The sequence below is a fragment of the Hesperophylax consimilis genome, chromosome 7, assembly GCF_061612785.1.
Source record: "Hesperophylax consimilis isolate HC1 chromosome 7, BYU_Hcon_1.0, whole genome shotgun sequence".
Taxonomy (NCBI): Eukaryota; Metazoa; Arthropoda; class Insecta; order Trichoptera; family Limnephilidae; genus Hesperophylax; species Hesperophylax consimilis.
The window spans coordinates 4,793,372-4,814,546 of record NC_142842.1 but is presented as its reverse complement, the minus strand read 5'-3'; the positions used below and the strand labels follow the sequence as shown (position 1 = coordinate 4,814,546).

At 36.5% G+C, this 21,175-nt stretch overlaps 1 protein-coding gene and 1 long non-coding RNA gene across 5 annotated transcripts in view; both read left to right on the top strand.

The window, feature by feature from the left end:
- Tmep (Transmembrane endosomal protein) overlaps positions 1-21,175 on the top strand; it is a 50,286-nt gene that overhangs the window by 1,365 nt on the left and 27,746 nt on the right. For 2 of the 4 annotated variants that reach the window (XM_089633153.1, XM_089633154.1), the window contains exon 2: positions 4,870-5,059. In XM_089633153.1, the coding sequence (XP_089489279.1) occupies positions 4,871-5,059 (189 nt within the window). In that variant the 5' untranslated portion in view covers position 4,870. Of the gene's footprint in view, positions 1-4,866; positions 5,060-21,175 lie in introns of all 4 variants that reach the window. The other 2 variants (XM_089633152.1, XM_089633155.1) reach the window with 1 other exon arrangement.
- The window catches only part of LOC149422200 (uncharacterized), a 44,229-nt gene continuing 27,746 nt past the window's right edge, over positions 4,693-21,175 (top strand). Inside the window, exon 1 of the long non-coding RNA XR_016302392.1 lies at positions 4,693-4,779. This is a non-coding gene — a long non-coding RNA (uncharacterized LOC149422200). The remainder of the gene's footprint in view (positions 4,780-21,175) is intronic.

Sequence of the window (21,175 nt, the reverse complement as noted above, 5' to 3'; positions counted from 1 at the left end):
TTAGAAATAAACATATGTTTTTTTAATATTAAAATTTGGAATGACAACATGAAAAATAAAATAAAGAGTTTTTTTCAAATTGCAGTCAGTACATTTGGTTTCATAAAGGTGCACATTTTATTTTTTCCGTGGTTAATGGTGGTAGATTTGAATATAAAGCGTTGTGTTTTCTCTTTCTAACACCATTTAAGTCATATTCCTCACAACAGTAAGGGAGATACAAGGATTTTGTGAGACCACATGATTTGTTCCCAAAAGTTAACAAATTAGCCTGAAGGGATAATTAGTACAAGAAACAGTAATATTTTAGGACAGCTAGACATGTTTAATATTAATATATTTTTATTAATAATGCTTCCATTCCATTTAATTACTATAAAATACCATTATTTACGTTGGGGAGATGCAAAATACTGAAGTAAAATTCCATTTTTCGTTCATCAAAGTTTTAAAATTTCATGTCTTTTGTTGATGATGCCATGTTTTTTCTTTTATTACTAATTCATATTGAGCATGCCCAGCAATTCTGAAAGTTTACCCACGATACTATTTACGTCAGGGGAGATAGAAAAACGTGCATAAAATAGGTTATGAGGTTCTCGGTTTGTATAAATTAGTTTAATATTAATTCACATATATAATAAAAATACATATTTGTATTAATATTAAATTTAACATTTGTGCGTATTTAAATTACCGCGTAACCTTCCGGCAAACGTCACATGACACTAACAAAACAAACATAGCAAATTTCATTGGTCCAAAACACGTAAAAATTTTAATATTGGTCAAAATAATATGAAACTAATGCATCTTTTACCATCTCCCCTAACGTAAATAATTGTTTCTTGTAGTAATTAAGTTGAAAAATATATTTATATAAGGTTCTAAGTATTAAATATTATACATAGTTTATGTACCTATTACATATGACCTTTAAATGTCTTGGTAATTTTGTCTGGAAGGCTAGCAGTACACTTGTAAGTTTTTTCGTAAATTTACGACTTCTAGCCAATGGGCATCTTGCATTTTGAAAATCCAATGCGCCCATTGGCTAGAAGTCGTAAATTTACGAAAAAACTTACAAGTGTAATGCTAGCCGAATGAAAGTTATAGTTCTTAATCCTTTCTCACAATGTTGATATAAGTAATAATAACAAAAAATACTAAATAGGAAGAAAATGTGTGGAGAGATATGAAGAGAAAAATGTTGAATCTCATGGATTGTAATAGTAGATATTAATACTAATTAACTGGAGACTCTTCCCATGACCCTCGCTCAATCAATCACCTCTATGGACAATCGAGGATATTGACTCCAAAGCAATATCCAAAATGCTGATAACTCAGAAAATGAGGCTTTATGCACAGGGTCGTTTCTTTGATCTATTCAATAGAGACCAGTTGGAAAGGTCTAAGGGTCTGCCCAAACCAGCCTCTCCCGATCCGGCACGCCACGCAGCCTATGGGCAGGCGCGTCCTCTAAACGCCTCGCCCGATGTACCCGGGCACCCCTGTTAAATCACCAAACATAACGAACCAGTTGGAGTGACCTGTGGCAGAGGTGTTGGGAGGCGGTACCCAAATCCCCCTCCCAAATTAGATGTTGAATTTATTTAAAATTGAAGAAATTTTAAATAAATAGGAATATTTAAAATGAGCAGCTTTGAGGCTTCTTCCTTCCCGGCACCTGAGACTTCTTGCGGCTCACTAGTGTGCCCCGCAGTACACAGTTTGGCAGATACTGATCTAGAGCAATATTTAAATATAATGGCAACCAATGCGGAAAAACGTCTCACACAGGCATGTAGATGCAAATGATAGTAACTTTATCAGTGATTTAACTTTACACTGTTGAGATCACAAGTGAATGGACTGTCCATCGGTTTCCTAATCGTCCTGTAATTAATTACTTGTTAAGTGAAATATATTTAATAAAATTCGATTAGTACAAAATCTTGATGATTTTTTGACTACCCTATTATTATTATGCCCCTACTGACCACTGATCTAGTATATTTTTATACCATATGTCCGAAGAATTCCTTGGATAACTCAGCAATTTTTAATTATGATTAGTCTCCAGTTAAAACTTAAATTTAAGTGGAATGGATAACAATTATGTGATTCTAAATAAGGAAATTATAAAATAAAATTAATTACTCACATGCATTCTTACATGTAGTTGTGATAATAAAAATTTACTGACCAGTGCAAAAATTAAAATCACGTTTTAATGATTGCAGAATTGTTGCTTGCTAATCCAACATGGCTACTTTAGAGCAATTCAGTTTCCCCTAGACTGCAGTAGTGTTAATTACTTGGAATATATTTATAAATATTTCTCTGGTTTTAATAACAGGTATGTATTTAATTCAAGACGCATCATATTGAATCATAGTTTAATTTCTTTTGGCTCTACCAGAGATTGGTTATTAGTTATTACAATGGTGATGCCATTGTTGAAACTGTGACATTACATAGCCATTTTAAACTGCACCCGAAATAGTCTCTCAGCGATTGTTTATATTGTAATTTGAAATCCATTTTGCTCCAGATTTTGATAGATATTACAATTAATATTAATTTGAATAAATTAATGAATTAAATAAATAGGTAATAACAAATGCAGCCCTTCGAGGGCTAAATTTGACTAAAACATTTTTGTGATGTTGATGTTTTAAATTAATTACATAAAAACGAATCGTTTTTTTTTTGCAGATTCGTTAAATACAGAAGCAGTTAAATATAAAAGGCCTTATTAATAAATGAGTTGTAAATTTTACACAACTGATAAACAACCAAATGTAGGATTATAGGTATATAAATTATTTAAATTTTAGACAACTGATGAACAACCATATTTATATATATATAAATCAGGTTGTTTATCAGTTGTCTAAAATTTAAAACACATATATTAGTAAGGGGGAGTATGTTTAACCACTCCTCGGGCTTCCGCATTCCAAAATATGGCATAGAGCCTGTTGAGCTCTGAATACAAATTTAATAATATACCCTCTTTATCTGTACAAAGACTGCTGCTAAAATGTAGTCATAAAGACAAAAATAACGTATAAGACAAAAATAACATATAAGACAAAAATAACATATAAGACAAAAATAACATAAAAGACAAAAATAACATATAAATATTAACACACTTCATGCGGGCGAAAACAAGGGAACTTGAGAAAATAATACATATATTTTAATGATATTTTTAAAAAGTACTCACCACACCCCAACTATAAAATTATTGACTGAAATTAAAGCCAGCTTTTGTAATACAACTCCATAAAGTTAGTCAGTTTTTAGCCATTTAGTGACGTTTTATTTGTGGAAAATGTATGTATTTTATTACATAATTTTTTTTTTAAATTTTTGCACTAACAATTACAAAAAAAAATCCTCTTCTTCAGAGCGGTAAGTGTAAGAATGTATTTATTACCCGTTCTACGGTTTAAATATAGTTTCCTTGTGATAAAATATTCTTCCACACAAACAACAAGAATTTGAAGAAGGGGAAAAGTTGGTTCACATTTTGAAGTACATATACATATAATTGAGACCATTAAAAAAGATATTGATATAACATATTTATATAAAATGATCGCATAGCAATGCCGTTTCCACCATTCAAGTAGGACCGGCTTAAAAGGTAGAACTACCCTTCCCACCAGAAGTTTGTTAATAAATCATGGCATGGATAAAAATGGACAAAGAATATTATGCCACAAACAAACAAAGTTATATTTACTAAAAGATCTCTTTCCATGATTACACTATTAGCTGGACACCAAATTGATTTTAAATCAGCACAAACCATCCTCTCATTTGTATGTATTTTATGTTAGTATTATAAAATGTAAATTTTATCATCTATTTGCATATTTTACCAACTTTGTATATTATCTATTTTGAAATTTTCTATTGTTATTGTTTGAAGTGAGAATGCTATAATAGTATTTTTTTCAAAGAGGGCAAACATTTGTGGTTTGACATTATAATGAAAGGAAACAATGTTTGTTTTAACTGCCCTTCACACTAGTGATCAATTCTTGTAAAAGTGTTGCGCAATCTAAGATTCAATTGAAGATTTAAGTTATAAATCGCAAACATAAATATGTACGTTTTTATTTACCATGTTTGAATTTGAATTTCTAAGTTTAGCGAATACATTAGAAATTCTAACATGGAGGTCGAAAGAACTATGCATTTATGTTGTTACATCTGCGTTTTTGAGTTTGTTGTGATGTATTTGAATCATAGATTTTGCAACATTTTTTTATGTGAATTTTGTAACTATTGTGAAAGGCTGTTAAATTAATTTATTGTTGTAAAGTGTATAAAATTATACTATAAATATACTATACTAGTTTTATAAAATTATAGAAATTATGTTTTGCACATCCCTAAAGGATTGAAATACTGATGAAAGAGAAAGGAGTGTAAGGAGAATATATGACGTGAATGGCAAAAGATGTCGGGTCATATCAATAGTCAGAATAACAGAGGAGTATGCGTGAGACGATGTGTGAATGTGAATAATGTGATGATTAGTTAGGACGGGTTGTTTCGGAGAATTTGAACAATTCATCAAATTTCAACGTTCATTTTCAAGTTCTGTGAAAGACTTTTTCAAGTTCTGTTTTTATTTCAGTTTTGTCAAGCAACTAGCCTACAATGATATAAAAACAGAACTTGAATAAGTCTTTCACAGAACTTGAAAATGAACGTTGAAATTTGATGAATTGTTCAGATTCTCCGAAACAACCCGTCCTTAGTGTTTTGATTTGTTTCAAATAGTTTCAGTGCGAGATTTCAATAATATGTGATAATAACTTGTAGTGTTATTGTGTGCAGCAGGATGAGCACGACGGAGACAGTGCTGTCAGGCGGCAACGCCACGGCGGCCCACGTGGCAGCAGCGGTGACCACGGCCGCGTCGCACCTGCTGCCGCGCGCCATCACGGAACCAGTGTTCCTTCAGACGCGTGCCGCGCAGGGCATCGCCGGCATCTTCGTCTGGACCGCGCTCTTCATTACTTGCCAGCAGGTCTGTACACACTAAATATTATTCTTCTTTCGTACAATGGAGGAATATCTAGATGCTGGATGAGGACCAGAGTTTACGAGGCAGTGAGAACCCCTCTTTCAGTGGGGACAGGAGTGAGAAAGACATTTCTCACATCAGCAGATTGCCATTCAAATTTCCACCTGTCTTCTGGAGTGAGAGTGAGCCCCTCTCCTATATTCCAGGATGATTTGACATCAACGTGCGAAGGAATCGCGCTATTAGTATTGAATAGTATATTACATTACGGAGCGAACAACGAGTTACTGGCATAACCCGCCTCACAACGTTGCCAAACCGCGTTGCGTAAAGTTCCCTGTCTTTACACTGTACAGACAGGGCCGCCCTTGTAAGATGTCAAGTAAAAAATAAATTTAAAAAACATGTTTGTTAATCTGCATCGCACCACATTTACACATCGCCAACTCTTAAACCTTTCGGACCGTGTATATATTTGAAAATACAATAATTTAAGATTTTTTTCTCTATCTAGAGATCATTTTTTCTTATCACCTCCCATATTTTAATGACTTTTGAAATGCACATAAAATACGCCTACAAATTGTACCTAAGAATCACTAAAGCAATTTGGTGACTTCTTCCAACATACCAATTAGAACTGTTTAACAGAAAATTCTTTTTAATTGCTATTACAATATCACAATATGACTGAGTCATTTAGATACTCGCATATAGTTGGCAACACTTTTTGCATAAATAGTAGATGAGTTCAACTGCACGGAATATAGTTACAAGAAGGCTATAATAACATGTTTCAATTATAAAAATAATACTATTCTTCTGTTTGGGTTCTATATAATTTTAATAACAAATTTTACTTCATGATTACTGTTCCACTAAATTTTAAGTATATCACATGTTTGTATAAGCCCATATGGGTGTATAATATAAATAAATAAATAATTTAGTAAGTTTTTGGCTTATAGTAGTTTCAAATTAGAATCAAAATGCAGCTTGAAGTGATTTTAGTCGTGTTTACTGGGATGTATATCGCACAATACATATATTTTTAGTCCATTTAAATTTGAAGCAATAGATACCGTTCCCTTATCCCTTTCCATGTAAAGATAAAGGTACTACATTCGAAGCTTGGAGATTACCAATCTGATTATTAATTCATGGTAAAATGGGCTGTATTTCCAAACACTATAGTGAACATTAACGCCGCTCGCCCGATATATGCGAGGCAATATTATTAAGTGGTGAGATAACAAAACAGCTGGAAATTGAATATCGTTAGGTATCTCTGGCGAATGTGTCGATAAAACTGACAAGTCATTTTTTTATCAGCTAGATGGGAATGGAATGGAAAGCTGTGGAAATTCTTGGAAAATGTGTACAATGAATGGTTTAGAAGAAAATTGAAGACGCCTCGCAAGAAAATTTGAAATGCAATATACTAAATTAAAATTGATATTATGGCTTTACATATAATATTATATGCCCAAACTGTCGATTAAAAAAAGGGTATATAATAATATATGTAGTGACAATCTGACATAAGTTAATTTCACTGTAAAGTAAATCACAGGCTTTTTTTTAAATTCATTAACACTACTTTTGTTTATCAAGTGCATAATAGCTATGCATCTTTACTATAAAGCAGAAAATCTGTTTGTTTTGAAGCAGCAAAATCTCTCAAGCGGTGAGCTCTGGCATAATGAAATTAGAATATCTTTTTTCTGTCTAGACTTTCTAGGTTAGGTACTAGTTATAGCAAGCGCCCCAGGCCATAAATTTATTATATAATTCATTGTACAGGGCTCAATGCAACGAATTATGAAAGGCGGCCGACGCTCGTCCGGCGCGCTCCCTTCGCGCCTGCCGTGCGCCCATGACGCTCCAGTCCAAGTTTTTACTCATTGATAACAAGATAAAGGAAGCGGACAGGTTTTTTTGAGTCACCATCAATTGTCATTGTTTAAGACAGAGAAAATAAATAAGCAGTGTTTCGGTAATAGTCAACATATTATTTTATAATCAAAGTGTTAAACGTGCATCTGGTGCCCAGACACAGCGCGCGTGGGGAGGCGCGTGCTATAACTAGTCTCTTAATGTGACTATTTTCAGTTTTCAGTATCATTTATATTGTAAGCTATGGAGCTCTGAAATAAAATATGAAAAGACTCTATTTTTTCTCTATCGCTTTTTAATAATTGTTCAAAGAGTATGTTGTATTTCAACTCAGGCAAAGCGGATTATTAACTACTAAATAGTAACAAAAAAAAATTCTAACTTTTTTAAATCAGGTAACAACATTTTTTGACCATGAAGGGTTTCACTGTAGATCTATACACCATTAGCATTAATTTTACCTTCTAACTAACTAACTATGTAGTATACATTTTTTTCTTTTTTGGATCAATATTCTCCTGCTAATTCTGTTTTATTTGTTTTTAATTTTTCAAGGCGCCATATCAGTGGCCCTTTATTTAACCCTTGGAATGCCAACGAATACGTAGCGGATTTGCTAGGAACTAGGAATTTTGGGCCTAAAAAAAATGCTCCTAGTATACTAAAATATATTTCATTCACTTGGCAAGCAAATTATGTATCTCAATATTATTTTAGCTTGTTGTTTCGTCACTTGTAAAAATAATTATTTTGTCTGTGAAAAATCATAATTTTTCTTTTTCTAGTACTGTATTTAATTAAGGAAAGGCTCATATGACTTCTTGTGTTGTGAAGAACGTTTATTTCGCTGGAAAATATAATAAAATTCAATAATATTTTTGTATTCCTTTATTAAGGCGATGCACTACGTCGTGTAATATTTTAAATTGAGCCGCTATCAATAACAACCCTTACGTAGATGGCGATAAGGTTTAAATTCCCGCTTAACACCATCCGCCTGTTTTGATTTATGCAAGAAAAAAACATGGCCAAAAAGTGCCTTTTATTTTATTTTGTGGATTTCCAGGCATAAATATTTAATTTTTTTTCGATCATTATATAAATAACTTAATTTGCCACATTATACAATAAAAACATAACCAAAAATGGGTTCGTAAGTAGGAGATTCTGAACTTTAAAGCAGTTTTCATAGGCCTTTACATTATTTTTTTCTGGGCTTAGGGGCCGTTCAAGTATTATGTAAGCACTATAGGGGGGCAGGGGGGTCTTTGCTTTGCTTATTTTTGATGACATGGGGGGGTGGGGGGGTCGAGATAGTGGTTACGTCAGCACTGCTGAGCAGTAGTTATTTTTTTTTTACACATTGGCAACTTACACATTGTCTATGTTTGAAAACCGAATACATATTCGGGGTTTCCCACAAATAATTAATAGGTTTAGGTACTCGCTTAAAAAACAGAATACATTAACAGAAAAATGCATATAGGTACCAATTTTTACGTAAGCATGGGAGGGGGGGGGGTAAGAGCTTTGCTTACTTTTGGCGACAAGGGGGAAGAGGGGGTAAATAATTGTAATAAATCTGCTTACGTAATACTTGAACGACCCCTTATAAAAAGACTTATCTAAAAAATACTCAATTATTTCAAAAGCCAAGATGTAGTCTACTCGCAGTATTTAATTAAAGCATCTGAAACATTTCTAGGCGACCAAATTTTCAAACCAAAAACACATGATTTTGCATTACTACGTATGGCATCGCCTTAAATTAAATTTTTTATGACATTAGAGAGATTTTTTTTTCTCTGAATATAAGTAGCTATCCCGTTAAACTACATGGGATAGATAAATACGATTTTTATAAATTTACTAGCTGACATGTACCCAGGATTGCTCGTAGACTTTTCTCTACTTTCTATAAATATAATATGCATGTATTATATATATATAAACCTTCCAGAATAAATTTTCTAAATGATAGTGAAACCCTATCAAAATCTGTTGGATAGTTTAGAAGAACTGAGCGCACAAAGAGACACACTATTTTATACTATTTAGAGCTAAATACATTATCTGGTAGTTTACAAAAACTGAATTTTACAAAAACATTATTATTATGAAAATAGTGTCAGCCGACGCACGGTGGGCCAATCGGCCATTTAGCCGGCTTCTAAGGGTTAACCCTTTCACACCCGCATTATTGTTTCCACATATATAAAATATGTAATGCTTGATAATACATCAGAAAATTATTTGAAAATTTTTGACATTTAAATTTTATTTTATTTTTAGAAATTATTCTATGTTAATTTGGATTAAAATTGGATGTCAGACTGTATTTTTAAATAGTAAGTTAAAATAAACATAACACAAAAGTAATACAAATAACTGTTTCATGTCAAAAATGCTCATTTACAATGTAGTGATAATCTCTAAGGTACAAACAAATAACATACTAACTAAAATTCATTCAGAAATAAAGAAATAATCTAGGATAATAAATCTTTAAAAATTCGCCATACTAGTAGAAAACATCTCGGTCACTACCAGTGTTAATTTTAATGAACATTGGAATTCATTTACAATATTCTGGCAAATGACTTTGAACAGTGAATTGAACTGATGTTGTTATTATAGAACACATCTTAATGCGTTAAAATATTTATAATTCAAGTAGAAAATATTGATATCTCACCTTAAATTAAGTAATCAATGACAGCAAAAATTCGATGAAACTCACAATCAGCAGATGTCAAAATATTTATCGTTGTTGTGGCGGGAATAAGGATTTCAACCGAGCGGAAAAAATAGACGCCACAGAAAAGACTACAAGCTATAAGAAAACAAAAACATGGCTTTTCTAAATTGCTACCGTTACGGTAAAAAAATTCACAAAGTTCATGTTAATTTGAATTAACACTGGGGCTGAAAGGGTTAAGTCTGCTGTCAATTCAATGAACCTTACATTACTGGTTCGTCGTAATAAACAAGTTTTTTTTTTACAATAACAGGAAAAGTGCAACATTATACTAACAAGCATGAACAGAAAAACATTATCGTTACGGGTAATCAATTAAGCACATGCCACATTGTTTGCAATATAATATAAACCAGCTTGTGTGTTCAGCTTACGTATCGCTTTCTTTCTATGTGCTGTGTCTAAGGCTTCAATATCTAAACAACATCAAGTGATTGCTACGCTAATGTTATCTGAGAGTAAACACAGGCTTGTTTGAGTCATAAGCTAAATATTATTGACTTGATAAGACTGTGGCTTTGTGAAATTCTTCACACTCATCATCGGGGCTTGGCAATGTAGGCGTAGGCGCAAAAGATAGAACGCCTTAAGGCCCCGTAGTAGGCGTTCAAAGATGGTTTGAAAGGGAGCGTGCTAATATTACAAAATGATAATAATTAAGCAAAAATGGTGAAAATATTTAATAAAACACCACTCATTTGAAATAGAGCAAAAATCTCTCGACAAATGCTTTATTTGCATTTAAAGATACACTGAATTTTTTCATACCTATAATGTATTAAATAACAGAACTACTTTGCGATTTTTTTCTATCGAGGGAATTTCATATAATTAACGTTTCGGCACAACGAATGTGTAGATATCATCTTGAAAAATAAAATAAAAATTTTTTGAACTTAAAAACTTAAAGAGTAACGAGAAACTTGTTATAAATCTGTAGAAATTGGGTATGCGAAGGCTTAAGAGGAATGGCTACGCTGCCTTTTTTGTACAAAACTTACCCCAGCAATGCTTCGCTGTTGCTAATGTCTTTCTCGGGCGTCTCCAACTTCTTCCACCATTCACTACTGTATACCACTATGCTACTGTTAAAAACTAATTCAACTCAGATTTTGCTATATCTTTTGAATTTAAAAAAATATTATTTAGTTTGGTTTATTTTGGCCTCAAATAATAATTTAAGTTTTGTATAAAAAGCTGTATCAAACCAGAAGTTCATTAAAAAATTGTTATTATTATTTTATTGTTATTGACTTTAAATTTGAATGGTTTTGAATCCAGCTTTTTTTTGATAATTTTATTGAGAAACATAGACAAACAATATTATTGTGACTGGGCTTTTTTATAGTTGAACTGTTAATTTTTAAAACTCCACAGCTTGTTGTGTAAATGTTGGTGAGCTACTACCAGTATCGCCCTGGTGTAAGACCACCATTCAGAATTGAAACGTTGCTCCAAATGGCTTTAGCCGTGTTTAGTGACTAGATCTGAATAGCCAGGTACTTCCCCACCTTCCTCTTTCCCTTCCCCACTTACCTTCAGCCTCACAACATCAGCCTTCAGTCTCACTGGCTCCAGACGGGAGCAGTTGGGACTCTTGTAAGGTATTCACTATAAAAAAATTTAAAAAAAGCTGAAAAACGATGAAATTAAAATCAGAGACTTTGACTTCTTCAAACGAAATATTAGATAATCGTAGAGGTAATCGATTACGGTAACTTTATTGATTCTTTATAACCTGTGATTACGATGCATCAGAATACCTATTGTTGCACCACTAATTTAAACCGGTTTGATGTTTCACTTTCTCCATTCAAACAGGAGCTATACACCTTTCAGTCGTTTTTAACAGTTTCATGCATATTAACCTTTCCTCATCTGTGGTGTGTATTTACTACACATTGCTTCTAATAACTTTAATAACTCTATAAATATAATAAATTCTGGGTTCAGATTTTAGGTATTCCTCCATTATACATTTGTGCACTGAATTAAAATATAATATTTTACGTAGTTTTAAAATTTAATTAAAAATCATAGATTTTTGTTAAAAATCGGTAACAAATACACCAATACAATTAACCGTGAGACACTGCTACGCGAAGAGTGTGCGAGGAAATGACACGCTATTGATGTCCCGCTTTAGTTCGCTATGTGGGAACATGAGAAATCCACACGTCCGCAGTTGTATTTTGATTTAGACCATTGATACCTAGACCACATAGCTTTGTGTGCAGTCCAGCGCCTGTTGTGCCAGCCGGCCATTAATTGGTCGCGGACCGTCGTTAGAAGTGGACCCCTCGCGCGTTTTTTTAGCATTTGTCGATGGTTTTTTCATGTTTTCAGCAATTAAATTACAATTATTATCACTTTTGATATAAAATATAATAAACATAAGCGATTAGCTATGAATATTCATATTTTTCCGATATTGAAACGCTTATTTAGAGGATGTGTATTGACTAAACAGCACCGGAACGCGTGGATTTTTTTAGCACAGTAAGGGAAAGGTTAAGAAATAGATGTATTTACTGCTAATGTCACCCGATTTCAGAGAAATGCATATATGTCCGCATGTGTCTACGTGATTGCCACCAAAAGTTAATAGAATGCATTGTCATCGACATTGAGTCTATCTGTTGAGTTTCAGCTCGATCTGATGTCAGGAAATGAGTTAATTTCCACTTACCTTAAACAAAAGTGAAATTCAAATTGATAAAATTAAAATATATTTCTCATTATCTAATACAGTTTCATTTCCTAGTTGTATGTGCTATTTCAATGTTTATAAATTCTCTCCTGAACTACCGAGGAGTAGTTTAGTTTTTAGTAAGAGAGAGGTCTCTTTACCTTCATTTGGTATCTTATATAGTAGTCCCAGAGAGAGGTTTTACGCATGTCGTCGATGATCATCCTCTTCCTTCTCACAGGTCTTACACGTAAATGAAAAGGACAGAAGATATGTACTAGAACAATGACATCACTTACAACCTCTCTCTAAGACTAGTATAGAACATTTATTCAAAGTATTAGAAGAAATAGTATTTTCCAATAATCAAAAAATATAACAAAGAACATGAAACTGATGTTGAGCAATTGAGCATAACAATGGTTTCTTTTGAGCAACATTACATTGTATTTTGTACGTAAAAAAAAGAATACATAAATATATCCTTTTTTCGTCCAAATTTCATTGAATTTGTTACAACTGATGACTTATTTATTTTTGTGAGTAATTTCACAAAATTACAGGGAATATGTCCAAACGTGTTATTTATTTATACAAATAATTGATCTTACATCAAAGAGGTGAAGTGGTCCAGTTAGTCATCTGCGATCGAGCGTGACCGAGCACCAATTTCATGCAACAGTAAATGTTGCGTTATTAGCCACAAGTCAAGGCTGATAAGCGGATCAGATGGCGGAGTTTATTTCTCTTATTTGTGGCAAACGGAATAAATAATATTTTTTAAACTAATTTTTAGAAATTTTACGTATATAACTATTTTATTTGACCTGTCGATTGATTTTGGGAGAAACTTTCGTCAGGATAAAATTTGAACTAACTACAAAAACGATTAAATATCTGTAAGTTATCATAGAGTATTAGACTGGAAACTAACCCAAGGAGAAGGGATTGGTAAGAACAGACAGATACTCTCAGTATCGCCCTGGTGTAGGACCACTATTCAGAATAGAAATGTTTTTAGCCATGTTTGGTGATCAGATAGCCAGGTACTTCTCAACCTTTCGCCAACTCCTTCCCTTGCCCACTGCCTTCAGCCTCACAACATAGCCCTACCGGGCATGCCATAGTACCACTGGCTCCGGACAAGAGCAGTCGGGACTCCTAGACAATGGTTACTTTTAAAAGATGCATGTTAAATAAATTTAGTGCTTAAATGAGAACTTTTACTTCATTTAAGCCAGAGGTTCCCAAAGTGGTCTATATAGACCCCCAGGGGTCGATATCGGCTTGCTGGGGGTCTATGTCAGCGAGAAAAAAATTTGGGGGTCCACGAGATTCAAATGGGGGTACATACGAGCGGACCCCCATTTACCTCAAGTCAACATTTAGGAGTTCCGTAAATGATACAATACACCTAACACAAATAACAAAGTTTGCGTAAAACTAATAATAGACTGAGAAATTACTTATTTGATATTTGTATTTTTATATTTCGTAAAGTTGTTTATTGAGGTATATAAATAAAATTATACGTTCCTTTTCTTGTCAGTATTAATATATTCAAGCAAAACATTGCAAATCGCAAATTTTCCTAGATTCCCAACTTGTTTTTGAAAAACGTCCAGGGTAATAATGACGTTCAAAATTTAAATGTACTTCACACAGACTTCAAAACCAAATTTAAGGACATTTTGACTGTGGAAGTGGAATGTTGAAGAATCGGATATCATATGACAAGAAGAACTGACCGGAATAAGTTCTGTAGGGCCAGCTACAGAAAGAAATTCCCATTGCTTATCCCGCTCCATTTTCATTTGGTGTAATACCTCACAAGGGCGCCCCTGTCTGCACAATAGACAGAGGAACTATACCGCCACCCGGTTGTTGGACAGGCAAGGTAAGGGAATCTTCTTACGAAAAAGAGAAATGATTATCACATGGGACTTTAATAGTTTTAGGAAAATTCAACATTCGACAGGCAGGGGTCTACGGAAAAAAATATATTTGGCAAGTGGTCTACGGGGCAAAAAGTTTGGGAACCTCTGATTTAAGCTAATCGTAACAAGCCAAAATGTAATCTCTTTAATATATATATTTTTTAAATGCCTATCTGTCTATATATTGTTATTTAGTCAAATTTATTTTCTTATTATTTGTCTGATTTCTTTTTTAACAAACTATTTATAATAAGAAAAAACAGAAAAAATATACCTTTATAATATTATCATAGCTGATTTTTTTAATGAATTAGTTGAAGCTGTGTGATGATGCAATCAAGTTAGCCTCTAAGAAGTTGAGCGTACTGTACAGGGCCTGCAGATACTTTAATAGTACACAACTGCCTACCCTGTACAAATCGCAATTGTGCCCCACTGTTGAATTTAGCAGCCACCTCTGGTCTGGAGCCCCAAGGTACTTGAAAACAACCGATGACTCTGTGCAGAAACAGGGCGTCCGTTATAGATTCCCCTGTCTTAACTAATAGATTGCAATCTTTAGAGCACAGGCGTCTAGCGGGAATGCTGACCTATTTCAATGGAAGATCTCTGTGTTTCCTACCTCTTACAATATGGGTCTTTTCAAGACCAATGTTCACTCCTTTCTCTCCCCAAAAAGACTATCCACACAGCATCTCCAAAGATGACATGTGAAGAGTTAATATAAAAACCAATGCAAAATCACATATTTTTTACTTTTTGGTCACCCAAAAATATTGTAGATGCTTTAATTAAATATTGCGAATAGAACACATCTTGGCCTTTGCTTTAATCAAGCATTGTTTTGATATCAAGCTTCTTTTTATAAGCCTAGAAAAAAAATTGTTATTAGGCCTATAAAAATATACATTGAAGTGTAAAATCTTCTACTTACGAACCCCTTTTCAAATATGCTTTTATTCTAAAATGTTACAAATTAAGTTATGTACAGGGTTTTCCAATAAGAGGTGTTATTTTGAATAGCCTGCTTTTTCGGTAGATGTTACTTTTGAAGCTGTCATTTTTTGACATTTGACAACTAGAAACTACGCCATTAATAAAAATGGAACGATACACCCTTCAACATCGCATTGATAATTATTAAAATTCACTTGAGTGAATCAAATGCAAATCATCTTGAGTGATGAGGCCCATTTCCACCTCGGTGGCTTCGTCAACAAGCAAAATTGTCGCATCTGGGGCTCGGAAAACCCAAGAGTTATTGTTGAAAAGCCTCTCTATCCTCAACGTGTGACTGTTTGGTGCGGTTTATGGTCCGGCGGAGTCATTGGACCTTACTTTTTCGAAAATGAGGCTGGAGCAACAGTTACGGTGAATGGATTGCACTATCGAGAGATGATTAATGATGGAGTTTTACCTACCATTAAAACTCTTATTATGTTGCCTTCCTCATCCAGAACATATATATTATGTGAGAGACGACATGTCGATTCTTGTCATAGTGGTCTGATCCTACTTCCTTTTTCCTGTTTTGGTAATCCTGGGATGACATCATCTACTCGCTCTGTGATTGGTTGTTTGTTTTGTCACCGGCAGTTGGCGTCTCGCGTCGTTTCATTTGTCAATTATAATCTCACCAAGCAGTGATTAAATATATGTTCTGGATGAGGAAGGCAACATAATAAGAGTTTTAATGGTAGGTAAAACTCCATCATTATGTACTGCCGTTCCTCATCCAGAACATATATATTATGTGAGAAGTGTTTGTTATCGCCTTGGTGACAGAACTGATGTCAATTGTGAGAGGTTATAGGTTCAAACAGATTTGTGAGAGATGGCAATGTCAAAGAGTTACCTCCTTCCATTACCTCCCTTCTGTAATGTTTTGCAAAAGTGTTCTCGCTCTTCCAATTTCCTCTTTCCAGGATCTTTTCAATGGGGCAATTTTCTAACCAGCTCAGTGATGCTACAGCAGACCTTGTACTCCCTGCTGATTTATCAATGCCAGCACTTTTTAGTACTGTTTTCACCCATCCTCCAATTATTGTTCTTGAGGCAGGTTTTGGCGGGCCCGTCGTTGAAATAAATAAATTTGGTATGGAATTTGATTCTTGTCTTCTTACTCTAGATAAGGTGCATACTTTACGGAGCCAATATACTGGATCTGTAGCTCGGTCTGAGGAAGCTTTAAGCTTCCATCCCGACTGCTGACGAGTAGTAGAATCAGTTTTAGATCCAAAAGCTGGCCAAAGTATAATATGGTCCCCATTGTCCACGAAACTGTCTGGTGTGTATCGTAACAGAGTAAGATCGTGCACTCTTCGTCCAGATGCGAGTAAAAGAATGACAGCGCATCTTCGAGAAGCCTCAAACAGAGTAACTGTTTCTGTAAGGTTTTCTTTCAACCATACAGTAACTTGTCTAGGGTCCCAGATAGGCAATGCTTTCTTCTTTCTAGAAGTATTAACTATACCTTTCATCACTTGTTTAACTAAGGTATGGCTGCTTAGCGATTCACACTCTGGGTTGGTTAATGTTGAAATGGCTGACTTATGAAGAGCAATGGTACTAGGAGCCAAGCCTTCTTTAAGTTTTAAATTGGCTAAAAATCTTGCCAACTGGGAACCTGAAGGATCAGCTATATCCACCTTATTCTTGACACACCATTGGCCCCACCTCTTCCATGCTAATTTATATGCGGTGACCGTTGAAGATCGCCATCCAGCATTGAGGAGGCCTCTCTCGTGTTCTGACCATTCATTGAGCGCTGCTCTCCAGCCCCAATCTTCCATACTTCCATCTCCAGTTTTTGAATCTGAGGAGGATGAAGACCTGTCGAGATATCCACCAGGTTGTCGAGTAGGTTGGTTATTTGTAAAGGTGGAGCTAGTGCTCTCGACTGGAGATCTGGCAGCCAGAACACCTTGGGCCACCTCGGTACTACCAATAGGTAAATACCGACACACTTGTTTAGATGTTCCAGGACTCTCGGTATCAAGCAAGGCGGTGGAAATACCCATGCCAGTGGGAAGCACCAAATCCTGCTGAAAGCATTGTGATATAGGGCTGCTGTGTCGGTGGGGTCTATGCATACATAACTCTTTACAACATGAGCTCTCTTGGATGCAAATAGGTCCACCATGGGTCTGCCCCAAAGGCAGAATATCTGGTCGGTCGCTGTAGGTAGAAGGTGCCATTCTGGTAACAAGGTCCCTCGGGAAAGATGATCGGCAAGTCCATTGTATCGTCCAGGGAGGTAATACACTTCCATCCTTATGTTGTGCGCGTCCGCTACTTCCAGAATCTGATACGTTAACTGAAGGAGGTTCACTGATTTCGTACCTCCTTCGTTGCGTAGATATGCTAGTACCGTTCTGTTGTCCGATTGAATGAGACAAGTAGAATTGCTCAAACTGGCTCTCTGGTACTTCAATGCATGGAGAATAGCAAACATTTCTTTTAGGTTGCTGTGCCATTTGGTTTGTTGTTGTGTCCAACAGCCTGAGAGTGGGATGTCGTCTACCTGCGCCCCCCACCCGCTGTCTGCTGCGTCTGTCGCAATGAAGTGGCATGCTTTGGGGAAATGGATAAGGGAATGCGTACTCACGTTGTGCCTCCACCAATCTAGATCCTCCAGTACTGCAAGGTTTACAGGTACCTTCTTCCGGAGTGGGAGCTTTGTCATGGCAAGTGACTGGAGCTGCATCTGCCTGCAGTGCAAGCGACCCCTGGGAACCACAAACGCTGCAAAGTTCAGTTGTCCTAGGATGCTCTGCGCCTCCCTCAGGGACCATTCCTTCCTTGTCGTAACCTTTTGCAACGACTTCCATATTGCCCGGCACTTGTTCCTTGTTAGCATCTTCTGATTGAGGCCAGTGTTCCATAACACTCCCAGATATTCTATCGCCTGTGTCGGTAGGTGAACACATTTCTTTATGTTGATGGTCCAGCCGAGCGACTGTAAGAAATCCAACACTACTAGTGTCTGCAGTCGGAGAGTTTCTTGACTCTGATGAGCCAGGAGAAAATCGTCCAAGTACACAATAACTCGAATGCCCTTTTTTCGAAGGATCTCTGCGATCCAATTGGTTATTGCTGCGAAAATTTGAGGGGAACTGCTCAAGCCCTGGGGCAAACATGTCATCTGCAGACATTGACCTCTGTACACGACACGCAGAAAACGTCGATGGGTCTTTGCCACTGGTATATGAAAGTACGCATGCGCCAGATCTACTTTTGTCATATAGTCTCCGGGTTGCAAAAAGTCGGGTACTTTGAAGTGGGAGATCAGGGAAAACTTTTTCCCTCGCACAAAATCGTTCAACACTTTCAGATTGATGATGGGACGATTGGTCCCGTCGCTCTTCTGCACCAGAAACATCTGGGAGAGAAAACCCCGATTCATGGGTGCTGGTTCCAGCACTCCCATCTTCAGCAACTCCTTTATTTGTATGTCCATTTCGGGTGTTTGTCTTGTGGTGAAATTGTGCAACCTCACCTGAGTGGGTCTGGACAATGGAGGTCTCAACCAAAATGGGATCCGATAGCCATTGAGGATTTTTAGGGCGAAGTCGGGGGCATTTGCGATACGCCATTGTTCTAAAGAACTTCGCAATTGCCCTCCCTGAAATCGCCTGGGCTGATTGTCAATTGTTTCGGGGACGACGGTGCGAGGTCTGCCCACGCCCCGTCGGCCTCCGAAATTTCCGTCCTCTGCTGGAAGAGGAGGAAGGGCCAGAGTGGTGACCGGGGTCTGCCCGCCGGTACTGATATGGAAATTGGGTGAAACCCAGATTTCCTGCAGAAGCACATTGAGTCTGTGTTCTGTTATTTGGCCTTGACACAGATTCCAAGTCAGATCTCGCAGACCCCAAGGGTTGCCTCGCAACCCTTGGGGTCTGCGAGATCTGAGCCCTGAAGACTTTGCTTGCCCCACCAAGTCTCTGCAACTGGGAGACAAGCTTGTCTTCATTAAAAAGGTGCGATACCGTTGGAGGAATTTTATCCAGGGCTGATTTCTCCGATGGAGTTTTGCACAACTCCAGGATACGATGGCGTCGCCGCTCAACGATTTCCGCCCGCTTCCCACAAGCTATCTGAAGGATTGCATCGTTTTTTGCAATACTTCCCCCAAGGACATCCTGAAATTTCTCCGCTAGGGTCTTCGGCGAAAGTTCGGTGTCAGGCTGACAGCTCCAGGTTAGGACGCTCTGTATAGAGTCCTGGATGACCTGCCTTTGTTGGAGCGCCACGTGAGTGATTGCTGCAAAGGCCCTTTCCATTCCTGTGAGTTGAGCACATGCCGGCGTGAGGGAATTGAGCTCGCAATTTACTTCCAACTCTTTGAATCCCGGGTCTGCTGCATATTCTTTTAATGCCTTTGCGTAGCGTACGTTACACCAACCGGGAGTATCAAAATTTTGCAGGCGCTCCACCATCTTTAACATAGCATCTGTCGGTGCTCCCATTAACGGTTCCTTTAACGCAACTGTGGGATCCGGCACACGAAAAATCGGAGCAGCGGATGTACCACAAGCACTGGTGCCTGGCGCGTCTATAGGGGTTGACAAAGACTCGCCGTCAATTTCGGAACCCTCAAACTCACTCACGTCAGAATTGCCGGCGGCCGCGGCATCTCGCCTGAACACGAAACGCTGCAGATCGCTTAACTGGCGCGTCAATTTCTTGAGCATCTTCTTTTGCGATCTCTTTTTGCGCCTTTTGTTTTTAGGCCGCGAACAACCCGAACTCGAAGACGAATCCGAATTCTCGCTGCGACGTCTGTGTGTAGAGGAGGAATCGATATCCTCGCTACGGCGTTTGTGCGTAGATTTCGTCGGAACTACGGTAGACATTATGACGCAACAAATCTGACCGTTATACTGCGTTCTTCCCGCCAAATGCACAACGCGTAATCTACACAAAGCACTATTTTTTCTTTTCACGAAAAGGAAACACTCTCAAGGAAGTTATTTCACTCGTTTTTGAGTTATCTCAGCACTTATGTATTGGAAAAAACTTAGCGCGAGATAATTCGACCACATTCGAAAGAATTTCGATGTCAATTGACAAATGAAACGACGCGAGACGCCAACTGCCGGTGACAAAACAAACAACCAATCACAGAGCGAGTAGATGATGTCATCCCAGGATCAGTGGCGGCTCGTGACTTTTGGGTTACTAGAGTGCTAATATTACAAAAAATGGCATTATTGATGTTGTTTTAGCTGAAAACGATTTTTTATTTTTTTTCGAAAAATTGATTTTTTGTATGAAGATTTTCAGGAATTCCGTGCGGCGCACGGCTATACTGAAATTTCCTGAAAATCTTCATACAAAAAATCGATTTTCGAAAAAAAATTAAAAATCGTTTTCAGCTATAACAACATCAGAAATGCCATTTTTTAAAATATTAGCACTCTAGTACACCCAAAAGTCACGAGCCGCCACTGCCCAGGATTACCAAAACAGGAAAAAGGAAGTAGGATCAGACCACTATGACAAGAATCGACATGTCGTCTCTCACATAATATATATGTTCTGGATGAGGAACGGCAGTACATAATGATTTTTTATAAATTACTTATTTGATTTTTGTATTTTTATATTTCGTAAAGTTGTTAATTGAGGTATATAAATAGAGTCTACATTCCTTTTCTCGTCAGAATTAATATATTCAAGCAAAAAATTGCACATTGGAAGCCATGAATTTTCCTAGTTCCCCAACTTGTTTTTGAAAAACGTCCAGGGTAATAATGACGTTCAACATTTAAAGACTTCAAAACTAAGTTTGAGGACATTTTGACTGTGGAAATGCAACGTTGAAGAATCGGATATCA